At 40.4% G+C, this 19,856-nt stretch overlaps 1 protein-coding gene across 2 annotated transcripts in view; it reads right to left on the bottom strand.

Moving 5' to 3' along the window:
• Positions 1 to 19,856, bottom strand: part of atad2b (ATPase family AAA domain containing 2B) — an 83,899-nt gene that overhangs the window by 25,065 nt on the left and 38,978 nt on the right. For both annotated transcript variants that reach the window (XM_037538012.1, XM_017683702.2), the window contains exon 24: positions 19,299 to 19,418. In XM_037538012.1, coding sequence (XP_037393909.1) covers positions 19,299 to 19,418 — 120 coding nt within the window. The remainder of the gene's footprint in view (positions 1 to 19,298; positions 19,419 to 19,856) is intronic.

The following is a 19,856-nucleotide window of genomic DNA, read 5'->3' as shown; positions in this document are numbered from 1 at the left end:
CTCCCAAAAGATAATGCAAGGCAAAGGCTTTGAGGCTGTACAGCGATGTCCCTCACACTGCAGGTTGGATATTAAGTCTCTACACTCAGCCATTACCGTAGTCACTGAAAACCCTGCATTATCAACAAATATAATGAGGCTACATATAATATGAGGTCTCATATCTATAAGTGTTATTAAAAAGAATATTAAAATGTGGTCATTGCTTCATATGCTACCGTTAGTATAGTGGACAGCATCTCCACCTGTCACGCAGAAGACTAGGGTTCGATTCCCCGACAGGGAGAGTGAGAATATTCTGAGTTATAATATTCGGCAGTCATAGGCTGGAGGTTAGGGAACTGGCCCTGCGACTGGAAGGTTGGCGGTTCGATCCCCAGTGCCGACAGTCCATGACTGAGGTGTCCTTGAGCAAGACACCTAACCCCCAATTGCTCCCCGGGTGCTGTGGATAGGGCTGCCCACTGTTCCGGACAAGTGTGCTCACTGCCCCCTAGTGTGTATGTGGTGTTTCACTTCATGGATGGGTTAAATGCGGAGGTGGAATTACCCCGTTTGTGGGATTAAAAAAGTATAACTTATGCCTGTGTGGATGTACATATCTCAAGGATTCCAGGAGGAACACTGAATTCCCAGTGTAAGATGATAAAATGGTGAAAGACTGACACGTAATGCAAGTATTGCCTGTCTTAACCAGATGGTTTTGTGTTCTCACATTTTTAGTGATACATTAGTGCTGCACAATAAATTATATTTTTACTATACTGAAATATGGGTTTCCATGATAAAACACATAACGGCTACGATGAAAGAATTAATCAAATTACCTTTCAGGTTCAGCACCATAGTGACATCATTAGACCTGCAGGAGCATAGCATTAGAAGTCTTCCGTACACGAGATACTCAAGGAGAGTAACTACACCCTACCCCCACCCCCCGCGCCCCCCAGCGACAGCCAATGACAAAACACACTTGGACAGGTTTTTTGTAGCATGACAGGAATGTAGAAAAGTCAAAATTGTGACAAAAAAGTCTCCTTTGCCTCATATTTCTAGTTAACTGTTCAAAAACTCCTCTATACCACCGATAAAGGGAGACATGGTGCGTTTTGTGCCACAGTGGCACTAATGCCAGGCGTTATTTAAAAGTTCACATAGCATGCTAGCACGTAGCATGTACCACGCTGTGAATGTTATTAAGCGTTTGGGTGAGAAGGAGGCAACAGGGTGAGGCACATTTAAGTTAAATGAGCTTTGCGGAGGCAAGGAGGCCTGGCACAGAGAAGAGCGCTACATTCCACATCAGCTCAGTCTTCTGTTCTAAGACACCCGCTGAAGACACAGAGACCAAGTCAATCTTCCTATTCTCACATTCACAGAGGTCGCCTTTCAACTGGCAGTTGTGCTAGATTTTGATGTATGTATTTTGAAATATCAGGGACATAGTGTGCTATTGGAAAATGAACACAAATGTTATTTGGGCACTCTTAATGTGACACTCTATTTCCACAAATTGCATATAAACAGGAACCTACTCAACATGCAGGCAGTAAATAGCATATCAACATTACCCATTATGCTGCATTGCCTGGTTGCTGTATTAATAAAACACTGACCAGATCTAACAGACGAGTCCACATCACAACACTGTTAATGACTTTTTTTTTTTTATGTGAAAATATCCATTAATGATATTACAATCAAGTCATATGCACAAGTTTTGGCACCTCTGGTCAAATGACATTTGCTGAATTTAACATATTGTAAAAAACAAAATGTGGCTTGTGGCGCAAGATATGGCTCATTTAATATGTTGTGGTTTGTTTTTTCCTAATATGCTCAACTAAGCAAATATACAGAATTTGTGCTCTTAACTTATTTTCACGTAATTTCAATTTTGGCTGCCAGTCGTGGTGTAAACTTTTGCTTAGGCCTGTATATCACCATATACTGATATTAATATTTTGGTCATTTAGCAATTTAAAAGCCTTACTGCCTGTTTAAGAACATAATATTCACATCAATCATTATAATGCTTCCAATAATTTATTATACTGTATGAATGCTCCTTTAAAATGTGAAATTCAGGTATGAATATAACCGTTATAAACGATTATCCACCAAACAAATATAAAATGGTACTGGAGCATGCATACTTAAGCTATAACTAAAGGTGATAAGAATTAGTCATTTATAGTGTAAAGGGAGCTGTAAGATACCACTGGTTAGAAGAGGTCATATTAAGGAGCTCCACACTTGTAAATGTGCACAGTACATTAGTAATGCTTCATTAATCTCTGTAGCTTTTAACACCTACTCTAAGCTTGCGGTATGGTATGTTCTTGGATAAGTGCATGTGTGCGTGTATGCCTCTGTATGTTTGCGAGAGATGTCACAGATTAAATTAATCATACACAAAAAAAAAAAACAACTAAAAATAGAAATGTTTTATAACAATGCCTGTAGGCAGCATGTAACAGGCATCTGAGAGAGAGTTGGCAAGAGGACAAGGCTGTAAGGGCAGAAGTGAGAGAGCCAAGAGCAGAAGAACAAAGGAGCAAAAGAGTGCAAAAAAGGAATGGAAGAAAAAGGTCATCCCCGAGAGAGGACATTGTTTGTCACTCTGCCCTGCATCACACAGCGGTGGCACTTAATGAGGCATCTCGATCGATAGATGATTCAGTCTATGCCTCTGGAAATGAAGCAGATCAGTCAAAGGCTCCACTCGCCTACTGCAGTGATGCGCACATTAACATGCCCAGAGGTAAAACGCATCTCCCCAGTATCTGCGCTACAGCTTCTCTACCAGCTCACAAGAAGAAAAAAATAAATAAATAAAAAATCAGAAGGACATTCAAAACCGTGGGTGTGTGCTTGTGTGGGTGTATGAACTGAAAAGGAACAGAAGAAGAAGAAGAAAAAAAAAGATTTTGGAAACAAGTGGCCTAATTCTAAATATTCAGAGAACATGGAACGATGGATGAATCATTAGCCTTCTCCGTATATCGCTAGTAAGTAAGCTGTCTGAGAGCCCCATTGAAGAAAATTCCAAGACTTTACTTACTTAACTTCTCTTAGACCAAGGAGCTTTGATGTGAGAGTGAACAATTAATACCTTCTACCCAGTGATTTGGTTCAAAGTCTGCAGTGCACAGAGAAACATTTAAGGATGGGAAGTCAAGAAGAAAAGTCCCCAGCCTAAAGCAATCATTCTATTGCAAACTTGAGGCTCTACAACTGCCCCTTAGACGACATGCAAGTACTCTTAGCAAAAAGTGATCTATATAGTGTCTAAAAAAGTTTTGATGACTTGAACAGTAGGACTCTGTGTCCTTTTTATAAATGGCACTACTGATTCTTCTCTGTCTCTTCCAACTTTAATCTCAGAAAAACAAATATTGTAATACATATCATGTATCGAGGAAATGTACTGCAATATTATATTTTTTCCATATTGCCCCATGTTTAGCAGACAATTGTCTTCAGACAATGTGAAGGCAATCATTCAAAATCACTTGTCAGGTGCTGTAATAAAACTTTCTATAGCACATTTGCAATAATTTATTCCTTAGTTGATTACTCTTAACACGATCCAGCAAAGACTCCAGTGATCTGTTACAGAACTATTAGGATTGTTTACTTCACGCCTCTGTTGCTCCAGTAAAATTGTGCACACTACAGTGGAACGTCAGAGACCACCCTTTATTCATTTAATTTCCAACCATTTTCATTGTTGAAAAAAAGCAGAACACCTATATTTTACACAGAAGTCTCAACAACTAAATACATCACAATTTTCAGTTGTTAGTGTATTTACTCTTTGCCTTTATTACAGCTTCCATCCTTTTCATATGATCTGCTTTCAGTTTTTCAAAGGAATCTTTAGATATGTTTTTTTCCACACCTCCAAAGTTTAGCTGGTTGGTTGGTTTTTTGCTTCTCATAATCCACATAATCTCAAACACATTCAATACTATTGAGGTCTGGACTGAGTTGAAAAGTTCATTTTTCTGAGAACACCAGCAGCTTCCTTGTTTGACCTTCTCGTGGCATCTTTTTTTTTTTTTTTTTAACCTGATTTTTCTCCCCAATTTAGTCATCTCCAATTCCACCCACTACTTAGGACTCCCCCGATCACACAATACTAGCAACACTTGGAGGGTGAAGGTTAGCACAGGCTCCCTCCGAGACCTGTGAAACCAAGCACTGCTTTTTTTCGAACTGCCGCTCACGCAACGTCATTGGACAGCCAAATGTGCTCGGAGGAAAGCGCCAGCCGTCAGATCTGTTACGTCAGCTAACAGACACCTGTGCCGTAACAGCCTCTTTAACAGATACACATCCTTTCATTTCCTTTGAGTTGTCTTCTCACAGTAGAAGGATTATGAGAAACACCTGTGGATTTTTCAGAACGTCTTGCACGACTGCTCCCATGATCCCCAGGGGTCCCTCTGTATCTTCTTTTCTGCATCTTTTTTTATTTTTTTTTATTTTTTTATACTCCATACAACATTCTGCTTGTGGATTTTACTTTATTTGAAACTTTTGGAACAAAATTAACTCCATAGAACCTCCTCACAAATATATTCTAAATAACTTGTACTTATTTGCCATTTTTGCTGGAAATTGAATGAAAGATGCACAGTACTGTATATCAGACAGAATTTCTGAAAAGGAATAAAATTAACCAACTTTGGCCAAGCATGTTTAAGTATGCTTCAAATAATTTAAAACTGCCACACAAATGTGAGTGCACTTGCAGGTGTTCATTCAAATAAAAAAATAATTTCATACATTTTAAAGCCTTTGTAATGAACAATGTACATCACATTTTTTTCACTTTCCTTGGCTTCACCAGTCATGACAAATGTTCAGTGGTGATAAGGAGGGAGCCACTTTCACCAAGATGTGATCTACAGTTAAGAGCCGACAAGGTTTGGAATAAAGTCCCCTTGGCAATCGTCCTGAAGCACTGCTATGACTTCAGATATATTGTAATCACTTGGCTGGCTCAGAGGTTTTCATTGGTTTCAGCACCAACTGCTGTGCCGGATGCTTCCATTCCACACTAACATTTGTGCAGAACAACATGACAGACGAGGTACACTGGCTACAGAGCCTGCTTTTAATGGACACCATTAGGAGGCCATGAAATTCGGATTAACACCAAGCTGGGATTGTGATTACCTGAGGCCCAGGAAATGAAAGAAAAGCGAGAAGAGAGGAAAGGGGAGAGAGAAAACTAAGAAAAATTATCTATGAGCCATTTACTGTCAATTTTTTTTGGCAACAATAATAAAAGTATAGAAAGAATTTAACACAGAAAACAAAAAATGAGGAAAGAGAGAGAGAGACCAAAAAAAGTTTAAGCTTCACTTTGACAGTTTAAAGAGGGAGTTTACTTAAGCACTTAACTCTGGTCAGATGTGATTATATCCAGCTGGGACCTTGCAACCAACAGAAAGTCCAGAAACAACCAGAGACTCCATAGGCTCATGTGTCAATCATCATATACCCTAGATCTACTCAAAGATTTCAATTTGGACAAAAAATTGCAAATAGAGGATCTCAAATTAGAATTAATAACCAATAATTCTTCAAACTGGGAAAGACACGGTCTAAATATGTTACACCTCTTTCCATCAACTTAAAAGACAAGTTTTTAGAAAAATGTAATCTATATAAACTCATACAATAAATGTGGTATTAATGCAGAGAAAGGTTGTTACACTGCCAGTACAAACCGTTAGGGACCTAATGAGTGCTTCACTAAGATGGGGCTGAACCCTACTGCCATGCATGGGACAAGTAAACTCTCCTTTGACTAAATTTGATTTGAACTTCATTTGATCATAATATTTTTTGATTGAACATCATTTGATTTGTCCTGAACTACAAGCCTGTACAAAAGCATCAAACATTAGGATCAAGAACTGTTTAACTGTCTGTACGTGCCTCATATCCAGTCACAGGCACAGTATTTAATAACAATTAATCGCTTTTTATATAGTCATCGTGGTACCAGGCAGATTTACAGAAAACTGCATTTTGTCAAGTTTGCATGAAATAATTAAATAAATGAATGACTTACTCATTAATATTACAGTCACTATTGGCTTTTATCACAGGGCTAATATACACACATTAAGCAAAAAATCTGAATAAGAAGACAATAGAATAGCCAGGCCAGGTCTCAGCCTTATTGAGTATTGTGGCCTTTAGCCTATTCTGTTACAGTGAAAACAAAAGTGGGGTCCAAAATGTAATGTCAAGAGCCAAATGGTTAGTTCAGAGCATGTATCAAAAATAAATAAATAAATAAATAAATATAAATAAATAAATAAATAAAATAACACTTCAAACATCTGGAAGATTTGTCAATTTGCCAAGATGCTAACATACGTTAACCCAATGCACAGCAAGGAACATAGAAAAGCAGGCAACAATATCACCATGGGCTGTACTTGTGACAACGGCAATAAATCAATAATGAAGATGCACTTACAAACCAAAAGGCTATTCGGAAGGACTGCCCAAAGAAAGTAAGAAATTAATAAAACCGCAAACAAAAACAAAGCAAGGACAGCAATGAAAATTATACTTGAATTAAGACAGCATTTTCAGAATAATGCTGATGCACAATGCCATAACATAATAGTCCATTTCTACATTTGGAGTAATGGACATACATCAGGCAGGTCTTATTAAATCTTTAGATATTTCTTTTAGAGTGTTTCTCTCTTCTTACAGCATAAGGCAGAACCTGGCTAAAAAAAGAAGCAATCAGCACAGAGAAACTGCAACTGAAAAACTGATGACACAAAATACTGTGATGGCAGTAATACCACATCACAACTGACCTCAACAGTAAGTGAATTTACAGGAGCTTAAAAAAATTCTACAGCAAAGAAACAGAGAAACCTGGCTCCATATATCTTATACATAAATGCAAATGTTTTATGACCGAAACTGTCTTTGTAGTGAGAATGACGAGATAATGACTCCATCTCATTCCATATTCACAACGTCCCACTACTGAGAGACAAAGAGAAAAAAGTGAGAGAAACTACCCGTGTTCGAGGAAGGCGTGGGTGAGGAAGGCATTGAGCTTAATATCCTGGAACAAATGGGGATTTGACGAGAAATTTACAGCTCAGGTCTCACTGTGTGTGCAGTGCTTTATGCAACTTGGCTATTCAGCTCATTTGACCCAGGCAAGGTGCCACTGCTTAAAAAGTTTACTTTTAATTTTCGACTGCTGGAAGCCAGTACTGACTGAGTATAAAACAATCACGTAAAGGAGGACTGAGGTCACAGTTTTACCAAGCACAAAAGAAGCACTGGAGGGGTCATCTGTCTTGACCGCACAACATTTTACTTGCAGTCTTATCAGCAATATCAACACAGAGGGCACAGTCATAAAAGCGTATGCCACCACACTGACTAAAGCTGCCAAGAGCAGTAAGTTGCACAATGATTAAGTATAGGCTCTAGTACGGCCCTGCCAGAACCTTCCAAGGACAAAGAAATAAACATGGATTAAAAACATTTTTGGTGCTCAAGTTGATGAAAACATAGCTGTTTTCCTTGACTTTTAAATACAATTTCTTAAGACTTCATTTTTTCTATCAAGTAGGAGCAGGTGCAGAGGCACAGAGTACATCACAGAGCATTTCACGCCTGCCCTCAAAGGACTCCACTCAAATATACAACTTTCCCTGAGGAAATGGAGCATTTTCATATGGGCCATCAGTTCTGTCAGAAACAGTGCTTTTACTATTTGCAGGAAAGACAGGACAGAGCAATGCTTCACCCTCTTCAGAAACACAGTAAGACAACATATTCACAGGAATTAAAACGTCACCCTAACTTTGTTCACTCCGTCCAAGAACTTGGGATCACTGATTCATGCAAATTCAACCTACAATATTATAATGACTGACCAAAGCCAACATAAAAAATAAATCTCTTTACAAGACTTTAGGAAGAAACACCAGATTGATAATACTGTGATGTCAAAGCCAATTGGAGTACAGTGGCTCATAGACTGAGTGCATAAAGGTAGCCTTTGGTGACATTCACTGCTGTGTGTGAAAACAAACATCTTTTAGGACTTTCCTTAAACCGTTTGGATCAACAGCATCATGAACAAACAGTCACAAGTACCATGCAAAATGAGTAAACTTTCTAAAGCATCAAGAAGAGTACCACGCTTTAGACTATACTGAAGGACTTACTTACTCAGTGCCACCTGTACTAAGGATAGAGCAAGCTTCCTAGAAAAGGGCAGCTGACAGAAATGAAAAAGAACTCCCCCATACCTCATAGAAAAAGGATTATTTTTGCCTTGAGGAGAACTGCAGCAGAAGTTGTAATTCTACCTAATTAAAAAAAAAAACCAACAGCAACTAGGATTTGATAACATAAAAGATTTACAAGAATGCATGTAGCTTATTGAAGGTTTAATATTCAAAGATGTTAATAGGAATTCTGTTTAACAACAGGGATTTAACAGGCATTTAAGCTCTAGCATCTCTTGTACAGAAGAGCAGAGTCTTACATAAGCCAAACGTATCATTAGTCTTGACTGGGTCTGCATCTCCAGTACAAATAATTCCAGCAGTGAACTGAAATGGCTAAACTGTGGTAGCTGTGAGAACATGTTGGTGGCAAGAATAGCCATCGGAAGACTCCTTAGGGTAGTTCTGCAGGCCTTGTACAGTAGAGCCAGAATTTGTCTTGGCTATTAATTGGATATGCTGAGATGTCACCACAATATTGGGCAATGTAGGCTATTGCCTGAAGAGAGGCGTCTTGGTCAGCCAACTGTATAATGCAGGTTGGAGGAGTAGAGAACACACAGCATGTAGTGAATAAGTTCCACAATGAGAGGAAACCAGAGAGGACACATGGGTATCCACCAGGGCATGTTTTCCAGGCTTTAAAATCTAGTAATAAACATCTGTTAGGGTCACCAGAATCTCAGTTCAGCATCTAAAAAAGGCCTCAAAGGCACAAGTTTCTTTATCAAATCTTTGCAGATGAGGAGACAATTGAGGCTGATGGACACTGGGACTGTGGGAAGGAGGGAGAATTCAGGCCTACATTAATCAAGGCCAGTTTACTGTGCCAGATAAGGTAGCCACCCAACAAATCACCAAAGTGGGCGAATGCATATTTAGGGTAGCATCCACCTTTGGGCCAAGAAGTGAAGTGGAGCTTCTGTGTGGCTACTTCAGAAAGGAGTCAAAGGATTAAATTCAAAGCAGCTAAGGACAAAGGCCTCTGATCTATGTAAGGGAATGAGAATTCATCATGCTCAAGGATCCTGCATTAGGGGTGGTATGCAGGGGAGCACTGGAGCCCTCTTCAGCAATAGCCTCAGAAAAGTTCAGTTTTCAATACTCACTTTGCTATCAAAATAGCAACTTTGTGGACAAGTAAGCAAGGGGTCACTCCAGGAGAACCAGCAGCTAGCCCAGATTGGTAAGTCTCTTTCATGGGGTTACACAGACAACCAGCAGTACAGTACCTAAGCCTAGGCAGCAATGGTGCTACTCAGGCAAGCTGAGGATAATCTGAACTGGTATGTTGGTAAATGCCACATGACAAACAAGCTGGTGTTGGTACAAGCCGATAGACAGCTAGTTACACATTACTCATACAGGACAAGGCAGGATCCTGGAAATAATAACGCCACCAAGCTGAGGAATCTGCGCTATTGACCTGTGTCACTGAAACAAGAGTAAGGACATCTCCCATGTGAGCATGGCATTTGTATTACTGTTGGCATCACTTTGCTGGTATCTTGACCTGTGCAGAGATGTGCAAGAAGTATCCACCGTTTCAACCTATAGAAGTCATGCAGAACTAAATTAAATGTTATTTACTTTATTTACTACTGGAAACAGGACTTTCGTGCTTTGAAGAGAAATGCAAATGTTAACATTCTGCCTAATTAAAAAAACTACTTCCTAGAACATTTACTGTATTTCAATGAGACTTGAGTATTATAATGTGGTTGATTTCAAAGAAATTAACAGAACAACATAGAGGCCATTTCACTGCTAAAGGCCTTAAATGTACAGAACTTCATTAAAAAACCTATGAAAATACATAATCACTTTGTGTCACATGGTAGCACAGCAATAAAAAGAAAGTTGCAGAAATAAAAACTATTCAATTAGGAACCAAGAGCAAAGTTTGAACTGTTAGCGTCTGTATGCTAATTTAGTCCCTCACCTTAAATTCAATAGAAAGTCATGATTACTATATTAAGGCGTATCCATTGAATTTTAGTGTGCATAGCTTGAGTAATCTGCATAGAAATGTGGAAAAAAAAAAAAAAGAAGAATGGGATGCACATGAGCTTAGGGTCACCATGTCCAATGGCAAGTGTCAACTGTAAAGGGGTATAAACCCCCCCAGCACTGGCTTGTGAAGCAGTGAAACTGTGTTCTCTACAGTGATTGAGCACCATCCAATATCTCTTGGATGATCTGAAGTGGCGATTGCTATCCAGAGTTATTTAACATCTTACTAATGCTCTTTGGATGAATGCAATCAAATCCTCACAGTAAATCTTCCAACATCTATTGCAGGGGTGCCCAATCTTATCCACAAGGGGCTGGTGTGGGTGCAGGTTTCTGTTCCAGACTAGAACAGCACACCTAATGTCTATTAAGATATAGTTGGGTTCACCTCCACCTACAGTGTTGGCACTATAACCAAACTCCTGGATAGGGGTTGGTCCCTCTCCTACTCAGGGGTTGCACAGGGTGAGAGGCACTGGGCGGGTGTGGGGATACTCACAAGTCCCTGGCTGGTGGCCGTGCAGTTGGAGTTTGTCCCAGTGGACGAGAGGGTCAGGAAAACTGACTGTTGTGTATTGTTTCATCTGACTTGGGACCACATGTTATGGACACTCTGATGAAGAGAGGTGCTGAGCTGTCAACTGATCACCATCTGGTGGCGAGTTGGATCAGATGGCAGGGAAGGCTGATGGTCAGACCCGGTAGGCCCAAGCAAATAGTGAAGGTGTGCTGGGAACGACTGTCAGAGGTCCCTGGTCGGAATGCTTTCAACTCCCACCTCTGGGAGAGCTTTTCTCATGTCCTGGAGCAGGTAGGGGACATGGAGTCTGAATGGATCCTGTTCAACAACTCCATTGTGGAAGCTGCCAGGCGTAGCTGTGGCCAAAAGCTTGTGGGTGCCTGTCGGGGCGGTAACCCAAGAACCCCCTGGTGGACAGTGGTGAGGGAGGCCGTCAAGCTGAAAAAAAAAGCCTTCAGAGACTGGTTGGCCTGAAAGAATTCCGACTCAGCATATCGGTTAGAGGCAAAAAAGGTGGCAGTCGCAACAGTGGCAGAAGCAAAATCCAGGGCGTTGGAGGAGTTTGGTGAGGGCATGGAAAAAGACTTTCATCTGGCCTCAAAGAGGTTCTGGACAACTGTCCGGCAACTCAGGAGTGGTTTGGGTATTCGGCAGGGGTGGAGAAACACTGACTTCAAGTGAGGATATTGTCGGTCGGTGGAAGGAGCACTTTGAAGAACTCCTTAATTCGGGAGACATTCTTCTGGCATGTCAAGCTCCATTTCCCTGCTGGAGGTCACTGAGGTAGTTGGCAAGATCTTCAGTGGCAAGGCACCAGGGGTGGATGAGATTCGTCCAGAGATGCTAAAGGCTCTGGATATTGTGGGTCTGTCATGGCTGATGCGCCTCTGCATTATTGCATGGGCCTCAGGAACAGTACCCTTGGACTGGCAGACAGAGGTGGTAGTCCCTATTTTTAAGAAAGGGGACTGGAGGGTGTGTGCCAACTATTGGGTATCACACTGCTCAGCCTCCCTGGTAAAGTCTATGCCAAGGTGCTGGAAAGGAGACTCCGACCGATAGCTGAACCTCAGATTGAGGATGAACAACGCGCATTCCGTCCTGGCCGTGGAACAATGGACCAGCTTTTCACCCTCTCACGGATTGTTGAGGGGCATGGGAGTTTGCCAACTGAGTCTACACATGTTTTAAGGATTTGGAGAATGGCTTACAACCGCGTTCCCCGAGATATCCTGTGGGAGGTCCTCCAGGTGTACGGTGTGCCGGGGCTACTACGGAGTGAGAGCTGTGTTTGTATACTCGGCATTAAGTCGGACCCTTTCAGTAGTGGACTCCACCAGGGTTTTGCCCTGTCTCCACTCCTGTTCGTGATCTTCAGGGTGTTAAGGCGTAGTCGGGGTTAGGAGAGCATTGTGTGGTCGGAGGGTGGCATCTCTGCTTTTTGCAGCTGATGATGTTCTTTTTGTTGGATCACACGGATGCCTCCAGCGCTCACTGAAGCGGTTTGAGTGTGAAGCGGTTGGTATGCAGATCAGCACCTCCAAGTCCATGGTCTTAGCCCAGAAAAGGATGGTATGCCCACTCCAGGTAAGGGAAAGGACTTGCCCCTGGTGGAGGAGTTTAAGTATCCCGGGGTCTTATTCATGAGTGATGGGAAGAGGGATCATGAGACGGCCAAAGCGGCAGAAATGAGCTTTCTTTGCAGGGTGGTGGGCTACACTCTATTCGATAGTGCGAGGAGCTCAGCCATTCGAGAGGAGCTCGGAGTAGAGCTACTACTCCTCCGCATTGAGCGGAGCCAGCTGAGGTGTTTCGGGCATCTGAACTGGATATCCCCTGGACGCCTGCCGGTGGGGGTGTACCAAGCACGGCCTCCCGGGATAAGACCCCGGGGTCATCCTAGGAACCGCTGGAGGGATTACATCTCCAAGTTGGCCTGGGAGCGGCTTGGGTCCCTGGGAATGAGCTGGAGGAAGGTGCAGGGAACACGGTCGTCTGGGATTCTCTGCTCTCCCAACTGCTACCGCGACCCTATCTGGACTAAGCAGTTAACGACAATGATGACGACTATGATGATGATAACCATCAAAAATAACCACTATCTTGGAAATAGCACAATGTTAGCACATCTGTAAAAACAATTCGTCAGCTAGACAATAGCGATCTTTCATGAAGCAAGCCATGTATTAAAAACCATGTAAGTGGCTTTCAGCCATTCATACATTAGCTTGTATAACTGATTAATTCCATGTAAAATGAAATTTTATAATAATAGAAAAACACTTAATAATAGCTTTTCTTACTAGACTGTTTCAACAAACACATCACCATACTAAATCATGGCTGAGACTTTTGCCCAGCTTGTAGCAAAACAGACGAGCTAGAAACTGAGCTATGTTATCCATTCTTACAAATGAAAATATCTATGCAACCAAACCAGAATAAGAGCCTTACAATAGATCTCCTCTATTTCACAGTCACAATAATGTTGGTCTGAGGTGTAGAATTTATCCTTAGTTAACTACACACAAGTACTGAGAAACCTCAAGCAAACACATGTCATTGTTTTACTTATCTCTGACCTTGGGAAAGCCCAGCTAGTTGCACAATAATAAGACTCAAAACTTGCAGTTAGGAATGCACCAATATGGGAATAATGGGCAGATGCCAATATCCCATATTATTAATTTACATATCTGCCAATGTTGACACCAAAGCCAATATTTAAAGGTTTGTGGGGATTTGATATAGACCCAGCTGGATCACCCAAATGTTCTGCACTTCCAGAGTACAATACATAATTAAATATCGGTCTGAATTAAACACCTGTCCGATGCTATATTTTTAAAGCAAATATCTGCAGATACTGATAGGACTGTGATGTCATCATGCATCGTTTACAGTTAAGTTAAACTTTGTAGTTAACACATCTAGACCAGTTTTAAGACTGAAAGAAATCCAATATACTTCACAGTATAACAATATCACCTTCAACCTTGAAAGGACCCAATATGCATATATAGAATGTAAGGGATATTCAAAACATAACATGTTACCAACATACAACATAACATAACAAACCATATTTTCTAGATCTTCATACCACAGAACAAACTTGGACAACTTTACCTTCCAGCAGAAGGCAGTATGAATATATATCCCAATCTGCCACCTCACTGATGTGCCATCAGATATTCACACAGATTTGTGTGAAATCAGTTTGTGGTCATTACGTTATGACCTTTATTCCTCAAAGAAATATTACAGAGAGTCGGACTGAAATCGCTACATCTCACCCCAGAGTATTTATTACAGCTAACAGGTTCCCTCTCATGTAACTATTCTTTTTCCAGGGAAGCCATGGACTGCTATTGTTTACAGTCTCAGCATAGGGCTAAATCAGAGTCTCCAGAGGGACATACACCATCTTGTGGTGGTCAGAGGAACAGCAGAAAACTGTTCACTCTATTTTCACATGCTGCAGGAAAAGTCAACTGTAACTAGCACACGCTTAAGTACTCCTGAAGGTACTTGCTTCCATTCCACCCACTGTCTTCACAATAAAAACTGAATAACATGATTTATAACACTAATTCAGTGTTAAACCTACACAATGGGACACTGTGTTATTCTGTCCAAGAGTGCAGGAAAATAATTAGGATTAATTAAGACTTCCCCCTGACAAAATACAATGAAAAAAAAAAACATCATATATTTAAATATAACAGAACAAATGGGCCAACAACTCTTTCTGATAATTCTTGCATTGTTAAGGTATTACTGACTTAAAACTTTTTTTTTCCTGTCTTGAACAGGCCAAATCTAGTAGGGGTTCCCAGAGTGCAGGGGAGCAGAGAGCCAAACCTTTTGTCTTGGAAAGCCAAAATACGATATTTGTCATGGGCTGAGGGCCAAAATAACAAAACAGCCAGCCAGCAACTTAAAAGCTTTTCATTTTCACATGTTGCCAGAAAACATGGAGAAACCCTATTAATTAAATACAATATGTACAATAAACTCACACTGCTGTCTTTAAATCTCATCTGTACTGTCATGTTCTATTAGTTAATAACTGCTAGCTATTTATGTGTGGTTACATCTGCATGGTGACAGGGGAAATAGATTTTTTATTTTATAACAATTATTCTTATTAACATAACCTGAATGCTTTGTTACTAAAAGTACTTCACAATTAAAAAAAATAAAGAAAATAAAAGATGTTCAAACAGAAGAAGTTGTTTAAAAGTACAGGTTTTCACTGAAAGAGTGAGGGTTTCGTAACCTTCTGCTGGGCCAAATCAAATGGCTTTGTGGGCCACACTTTGCGTACCCCTGATCTATAGCCCATTTAGAATTTGTTGGTGCCTCCACAGAGGGGTACTTTTTAATGAATTCTGTCACATCTTTTAAACGCAGCAGACAATCTTTGCCTCAAGACTGATAAGACCGAGAGCAAGACAGTGGCAAGAGATGTACCTTGTGAAAGAGAGTTAATGATACAATATGACTCTGTGCCTGGCACATAAAAGTTTACTGCATGCAGCTGTCACTGTTTGCATTCAGTTCTAATATTTGCAAGAGTGCAGGGAACATATTCATCACATACATCAATCAGTCAGCAAAATGCCAAGGCATATACATAATGAACTACTAGAAACACAAAGAGCAAATGACAACAGTGACAGTTTGAGACTTGGGATCCTGAATCGGGTCACAAGAGGATCCAGTGGGTTCTAAGCACGTTTAAATCAAAATAAACAAATGCAATGCTTTGCAGTGTAGAACAATGTTTGGTGCCACATTACTCTACAAGATAATGAACCAAAAGCTCAATGTACTTTCTTTCTTTCTCCAAATATGTCATTGTATGTTGTATCCTCCTCCACATATTCTTCAGTATAGTGTACTGTCTTGTGTTGTTTGTATTTAAGGTTTCTTTTTTTTCCCTCACTATGTTGTCTGCACTGTGTATACTGTATTATCTTGCACTTGTGTTCATGTGTTGCTTCATGGCCCTGGAGGAATGTTGTTTCATTTCATTGCATACTCGCATATAGCTGAAATGACAATAAAGCCTCTTGAACTCAAACTTTTCATAACTTTTACAGTCAGATATTGGTGATGCTACACCTGTCACACCTGACAGCAGCACTGCACCAACTTTTCCTTATGCCTTAATTTGCTACCTCGAGTATGGGCTTCAGTATTGATATTCCCTGAAAAACAAACCAAGTCACCAGGTCGAAGCAGCAGACACCTCTGCATTGCGAAATGCCACTGGCATGACTTTACACAGTATATACATTGGTGTGGCCCAAAATGGTTATCAAATGTCATGCCACAGGCACAGTAATAATGTTGCTAGGTCACTGATCACATTTGTCTACAGATTTTGTCATGTGTGTTTTTACATACATGCAAGATCTGCAGACATATTTTATATTGTCTGTTATATATTGAGTGATATCATGGACATAGATCTCATTCTTCAGTCTCTTTCCTTTGAATGATGACTTTCTACTACAATATGCAACAGCAAACACATCACAGTATTTATTACATCTAACAGGCACCCCCACATCTCTCAATGTCCTGAACAATAACTAACATGTATGTATGGGTCTAATTGTCTATTGCAACATAAAGTTTTGAAATTTGAGTTAAACTGCATAGGTTAGAAGACCTGATCCAGACTCTGCGTGGCAATGAAAAAGCACTGACAATTTTTATAGCAAAATAAACTACAAAAAAACACTGAAAATGGGAAATAGAAACCTTAATAAGTGGCAATTCTAGGACTCACATTATTAAAACACTAGCTTTTGTGTTTCTTGTTGCACACACGTTTTACAGAAGGTCTCCCAGGCTAAAAACAGTTGCCTAATCACAGGTCGGAATGCTGCTGAGATGAAACAAATATATCAAGGTCTTTTATGAATTATATTCTTATTGAGAAAAGTCAATTATTTGACTTATCAACCCTATTTGGAAAAAGGATGTTCATAGAACCTGACCATGTTACTGTTCCACAGTGCAAGCGCTATATGAATAGAATTAGAATTTAGAATTCAGAAACATTTGTCACTGTGTTTGCACACTGTGAAATTAGACCTCTGCATTTAACCCATCTGTGCAGTGAAACACCCACATACATGCACACTAGTGAACACACACACACACTAGGGGGCAGTGAGCACACTTGCCCGGAGCAGTGGGGGGCCCTATCCACGGCGCCCGGGGAGCAACTGGGGGTTAGGTGCCTTGCTCAAGGGCACTTCAGTCATGGACTGTCAGCCGAGGGGATCGAACTGGCAACTTTCAGGTCACAGGGCTCATTCACTAACCTCCAGCCCACGACTGCCCCCACCAGGGCCGCATCAGGGCCGCCAGCTGCAGCAATCACGTTGCAGAATTGCTCGTCATGCAGCAGAAATGTATGTGAAACAGGCCTAATAGCTAAAAGTGCAGATTTTACACATAATCTAGGTACAATGTTACCGCAGGGACATGTTTAAAATTGAATTATTACTGATTTTCTTCCTAACAAAAGCACTACAAAAAACACTACTACAAAGTACTACACTGAAATGAATCACACCTCAGGATATAGTATTTCCATGTACAGAGATGATACATTATAGTACATCATACAAAAATATAAACTAAGGCATGTAATAATAATGAACAGGTGAGAGCTGCACCAGTCTTATAGAAGTGGTCAAAGCTATAGAAAAGTCACTGCAATATATCAACATTACATTTGAAGTTTTCCTGAGACCTTACAGTTTTCCTTAATTGAGCTCTCCTGAAGCACATCTAGCCTTACTCAATTGTCTTCATCTGAAATCTGCTCAATCTAATGAGCCCATATTGGCTAAGAACTGAGAGACTTTTGTACTGGCTTAGTTGGCCTAGACTGGCAATGCAAAGCAGCTTTGAACAGCCTTACAGCTCAATCAGCCCTGGCAGTATGAGGAGTCTGCACAGAACCAACAGTAGTCTTCTGAGGAATACATTCATCCCATGTAGGAGCTAAAACCAAGTACTACACAGATGTATTCTACCCAGCAAAATGAATATCCTGGCTGTATGCTGATTTCCCAAACCAGATCAAGAGAAAACACTAATCTTTGTTCTTTGACTGTTATAGTGCCATTATCCCACTCTCCCTAAAATCTCCCTCCCACAGTAAGTGTAACGTGGAAGTCTTGGTGTGTTTCTCCAAGTATTTGGAATGCTAATAAAAACAGAAAGCAGTGATAAGAAAATTCTGTTGGAGCTCTATTAAATTAAAAAACAAAGCAAAAACACAACGTTTTGCGTTTTACTCTCATTCCGATTTTGATGTCTGCAACATGTTGCAAAAAAAGTTGACAAAGAACATGTTTACGACTGTTAAATCACTCTTCTATTCAACAACACTTAATAACAGTTTGAGACTGAAGACACCAATTCATTCAGTTTAAAAGTGCCATTCTTCCATACACAAGTCATCATCTGTGTAACCATATGGGACCTTCGTCGTCCTACTTTGCGTTTCATAACATGCTGCATTTTTAATGGGAGAGGTCTGGACTGCAGGCAGCTCAGTCTAGCACCTGCACTTTCAGGTTATGCAGCCATCCAGCACATGCAGAAAGTGGCTTGGAACTGCTACGTCGGAATAAGAATCAAAAAGATGTTGCAGAAGGCAGCATATGATGCTACGCCAAAATGGTTTCAGTTTTAATATCTCCTTCACAGAAATAGAAGTTACCCATGCTATACATCCTGTGTTCTTTATGCTAGTAATGATCTGGATGGTCCTTTTATTCTTTGGCTTGGAGAACGCAACATCCTTTATTTAGTCGCAAATTTCAACCCATCCTTGCTCATAAAGGACTGGGTATTTCACGGGGCTAATTTTATGAACAAACATGACTGCATCAGCTGTTTAAGATAATTTTTGAACATTGTCAACCTTTAATTGGCCTTGTTCCAACTTTTCTGGAACATGTTACAGGTTTCAATTTCTGAGTGAGTAGTTTTTTCCAAAAACAAATAAATAAACAAATTGCAATTCAAAGTGGATTTACAAATCACTGCTGTCTGTTATTTGCATTTCACAACATAAAAGTTACAATGTTACAAAGTTACACAGGCTATTATTGTCATTATCACCATCACTATTAATTCACTGCTTGCAAAAATGTCCTAAAGGCTCGCTAATTACATACTTTTCCATTTTACGATACTAAAACTTCTGAAGGCAGATGATGTCAGGAAGAGGTTTTGTTCTTGCTTTTAGAAAAACAAAATCAACTATTCTTCCAAACATATAACTATTTCTAAGCATATAACTCCCAGACCCATACACACCTTCCTTGTATAACTCAAGTGAATATCTGAACACATTATCAGTCACTTGGAGCTGCTGTGATATCTGAACTTTGTATTAGCTGGGGATTTACGCTGTGTGTACTTACTGCTGCAATGCTTCTCCACTCCATCGACCTGAGAGGTGTTCCCAGTGGCCTCTTCTCCTGTAGGCCTCTTGCCTGCCGCAGCAGCTGGAGCAGGTGCCTGCTGAAGCGGGGTCTGAATTCCTGGAGGAGTTCATATAGAAGTAGCACTTACCACAGAGATACTGACAGGCTGAGGTCAGGAGAGATCTGACCACACAAAAGTTTTGATGTGTATGTACTGTATCTATGAAAGTTAACTGAAAAGTGAGAAAGTACTGGAGTGAGGCAAAGAAAAGGACAGCATGTAAGCGAGTCAGTCTTTCTACAAGTCCTTCAAGCCTCTATGTTTATTCCTGATACAGAGGGAGATATATTGGGTTCTGCTTAATTTAAAATAGTATGGAAGTAATACATTAAAAAAAGCAACCAGATGCACAACCTTCAACCTTCACGCTATAAAACTGAAACCTTTAACATTTCCACTGTGCCACATAAAATATTCACGAGCAATTCTCTTGGGCAGTTCACACTATGGCCTGTAAAATTCATTCAGAAAATGAAAAGAACAAGTGGAGTAGA

The sequence above is a fragment of the Pygocentrus nattereri genome, chromosome 4 (genome assembly GCF_015220715.1).
Source record: "Pygocentrus nattereri isolate fPygNat1 chromosome 4, fPygNat1.pri, whole genome shotgun sequence".
In the NCBI taxonomy this organism is placed as follows: domain Eukaryota; kingdom Metazoa; phylum Chordata; class Actinopteri; order Characiformes; family Serrasalmidae; genus Pygocentrus; species Pygocentrus nattereri.
This window is presented reverse-complemented; position numbering and strand designations above follow the sequence as displayed.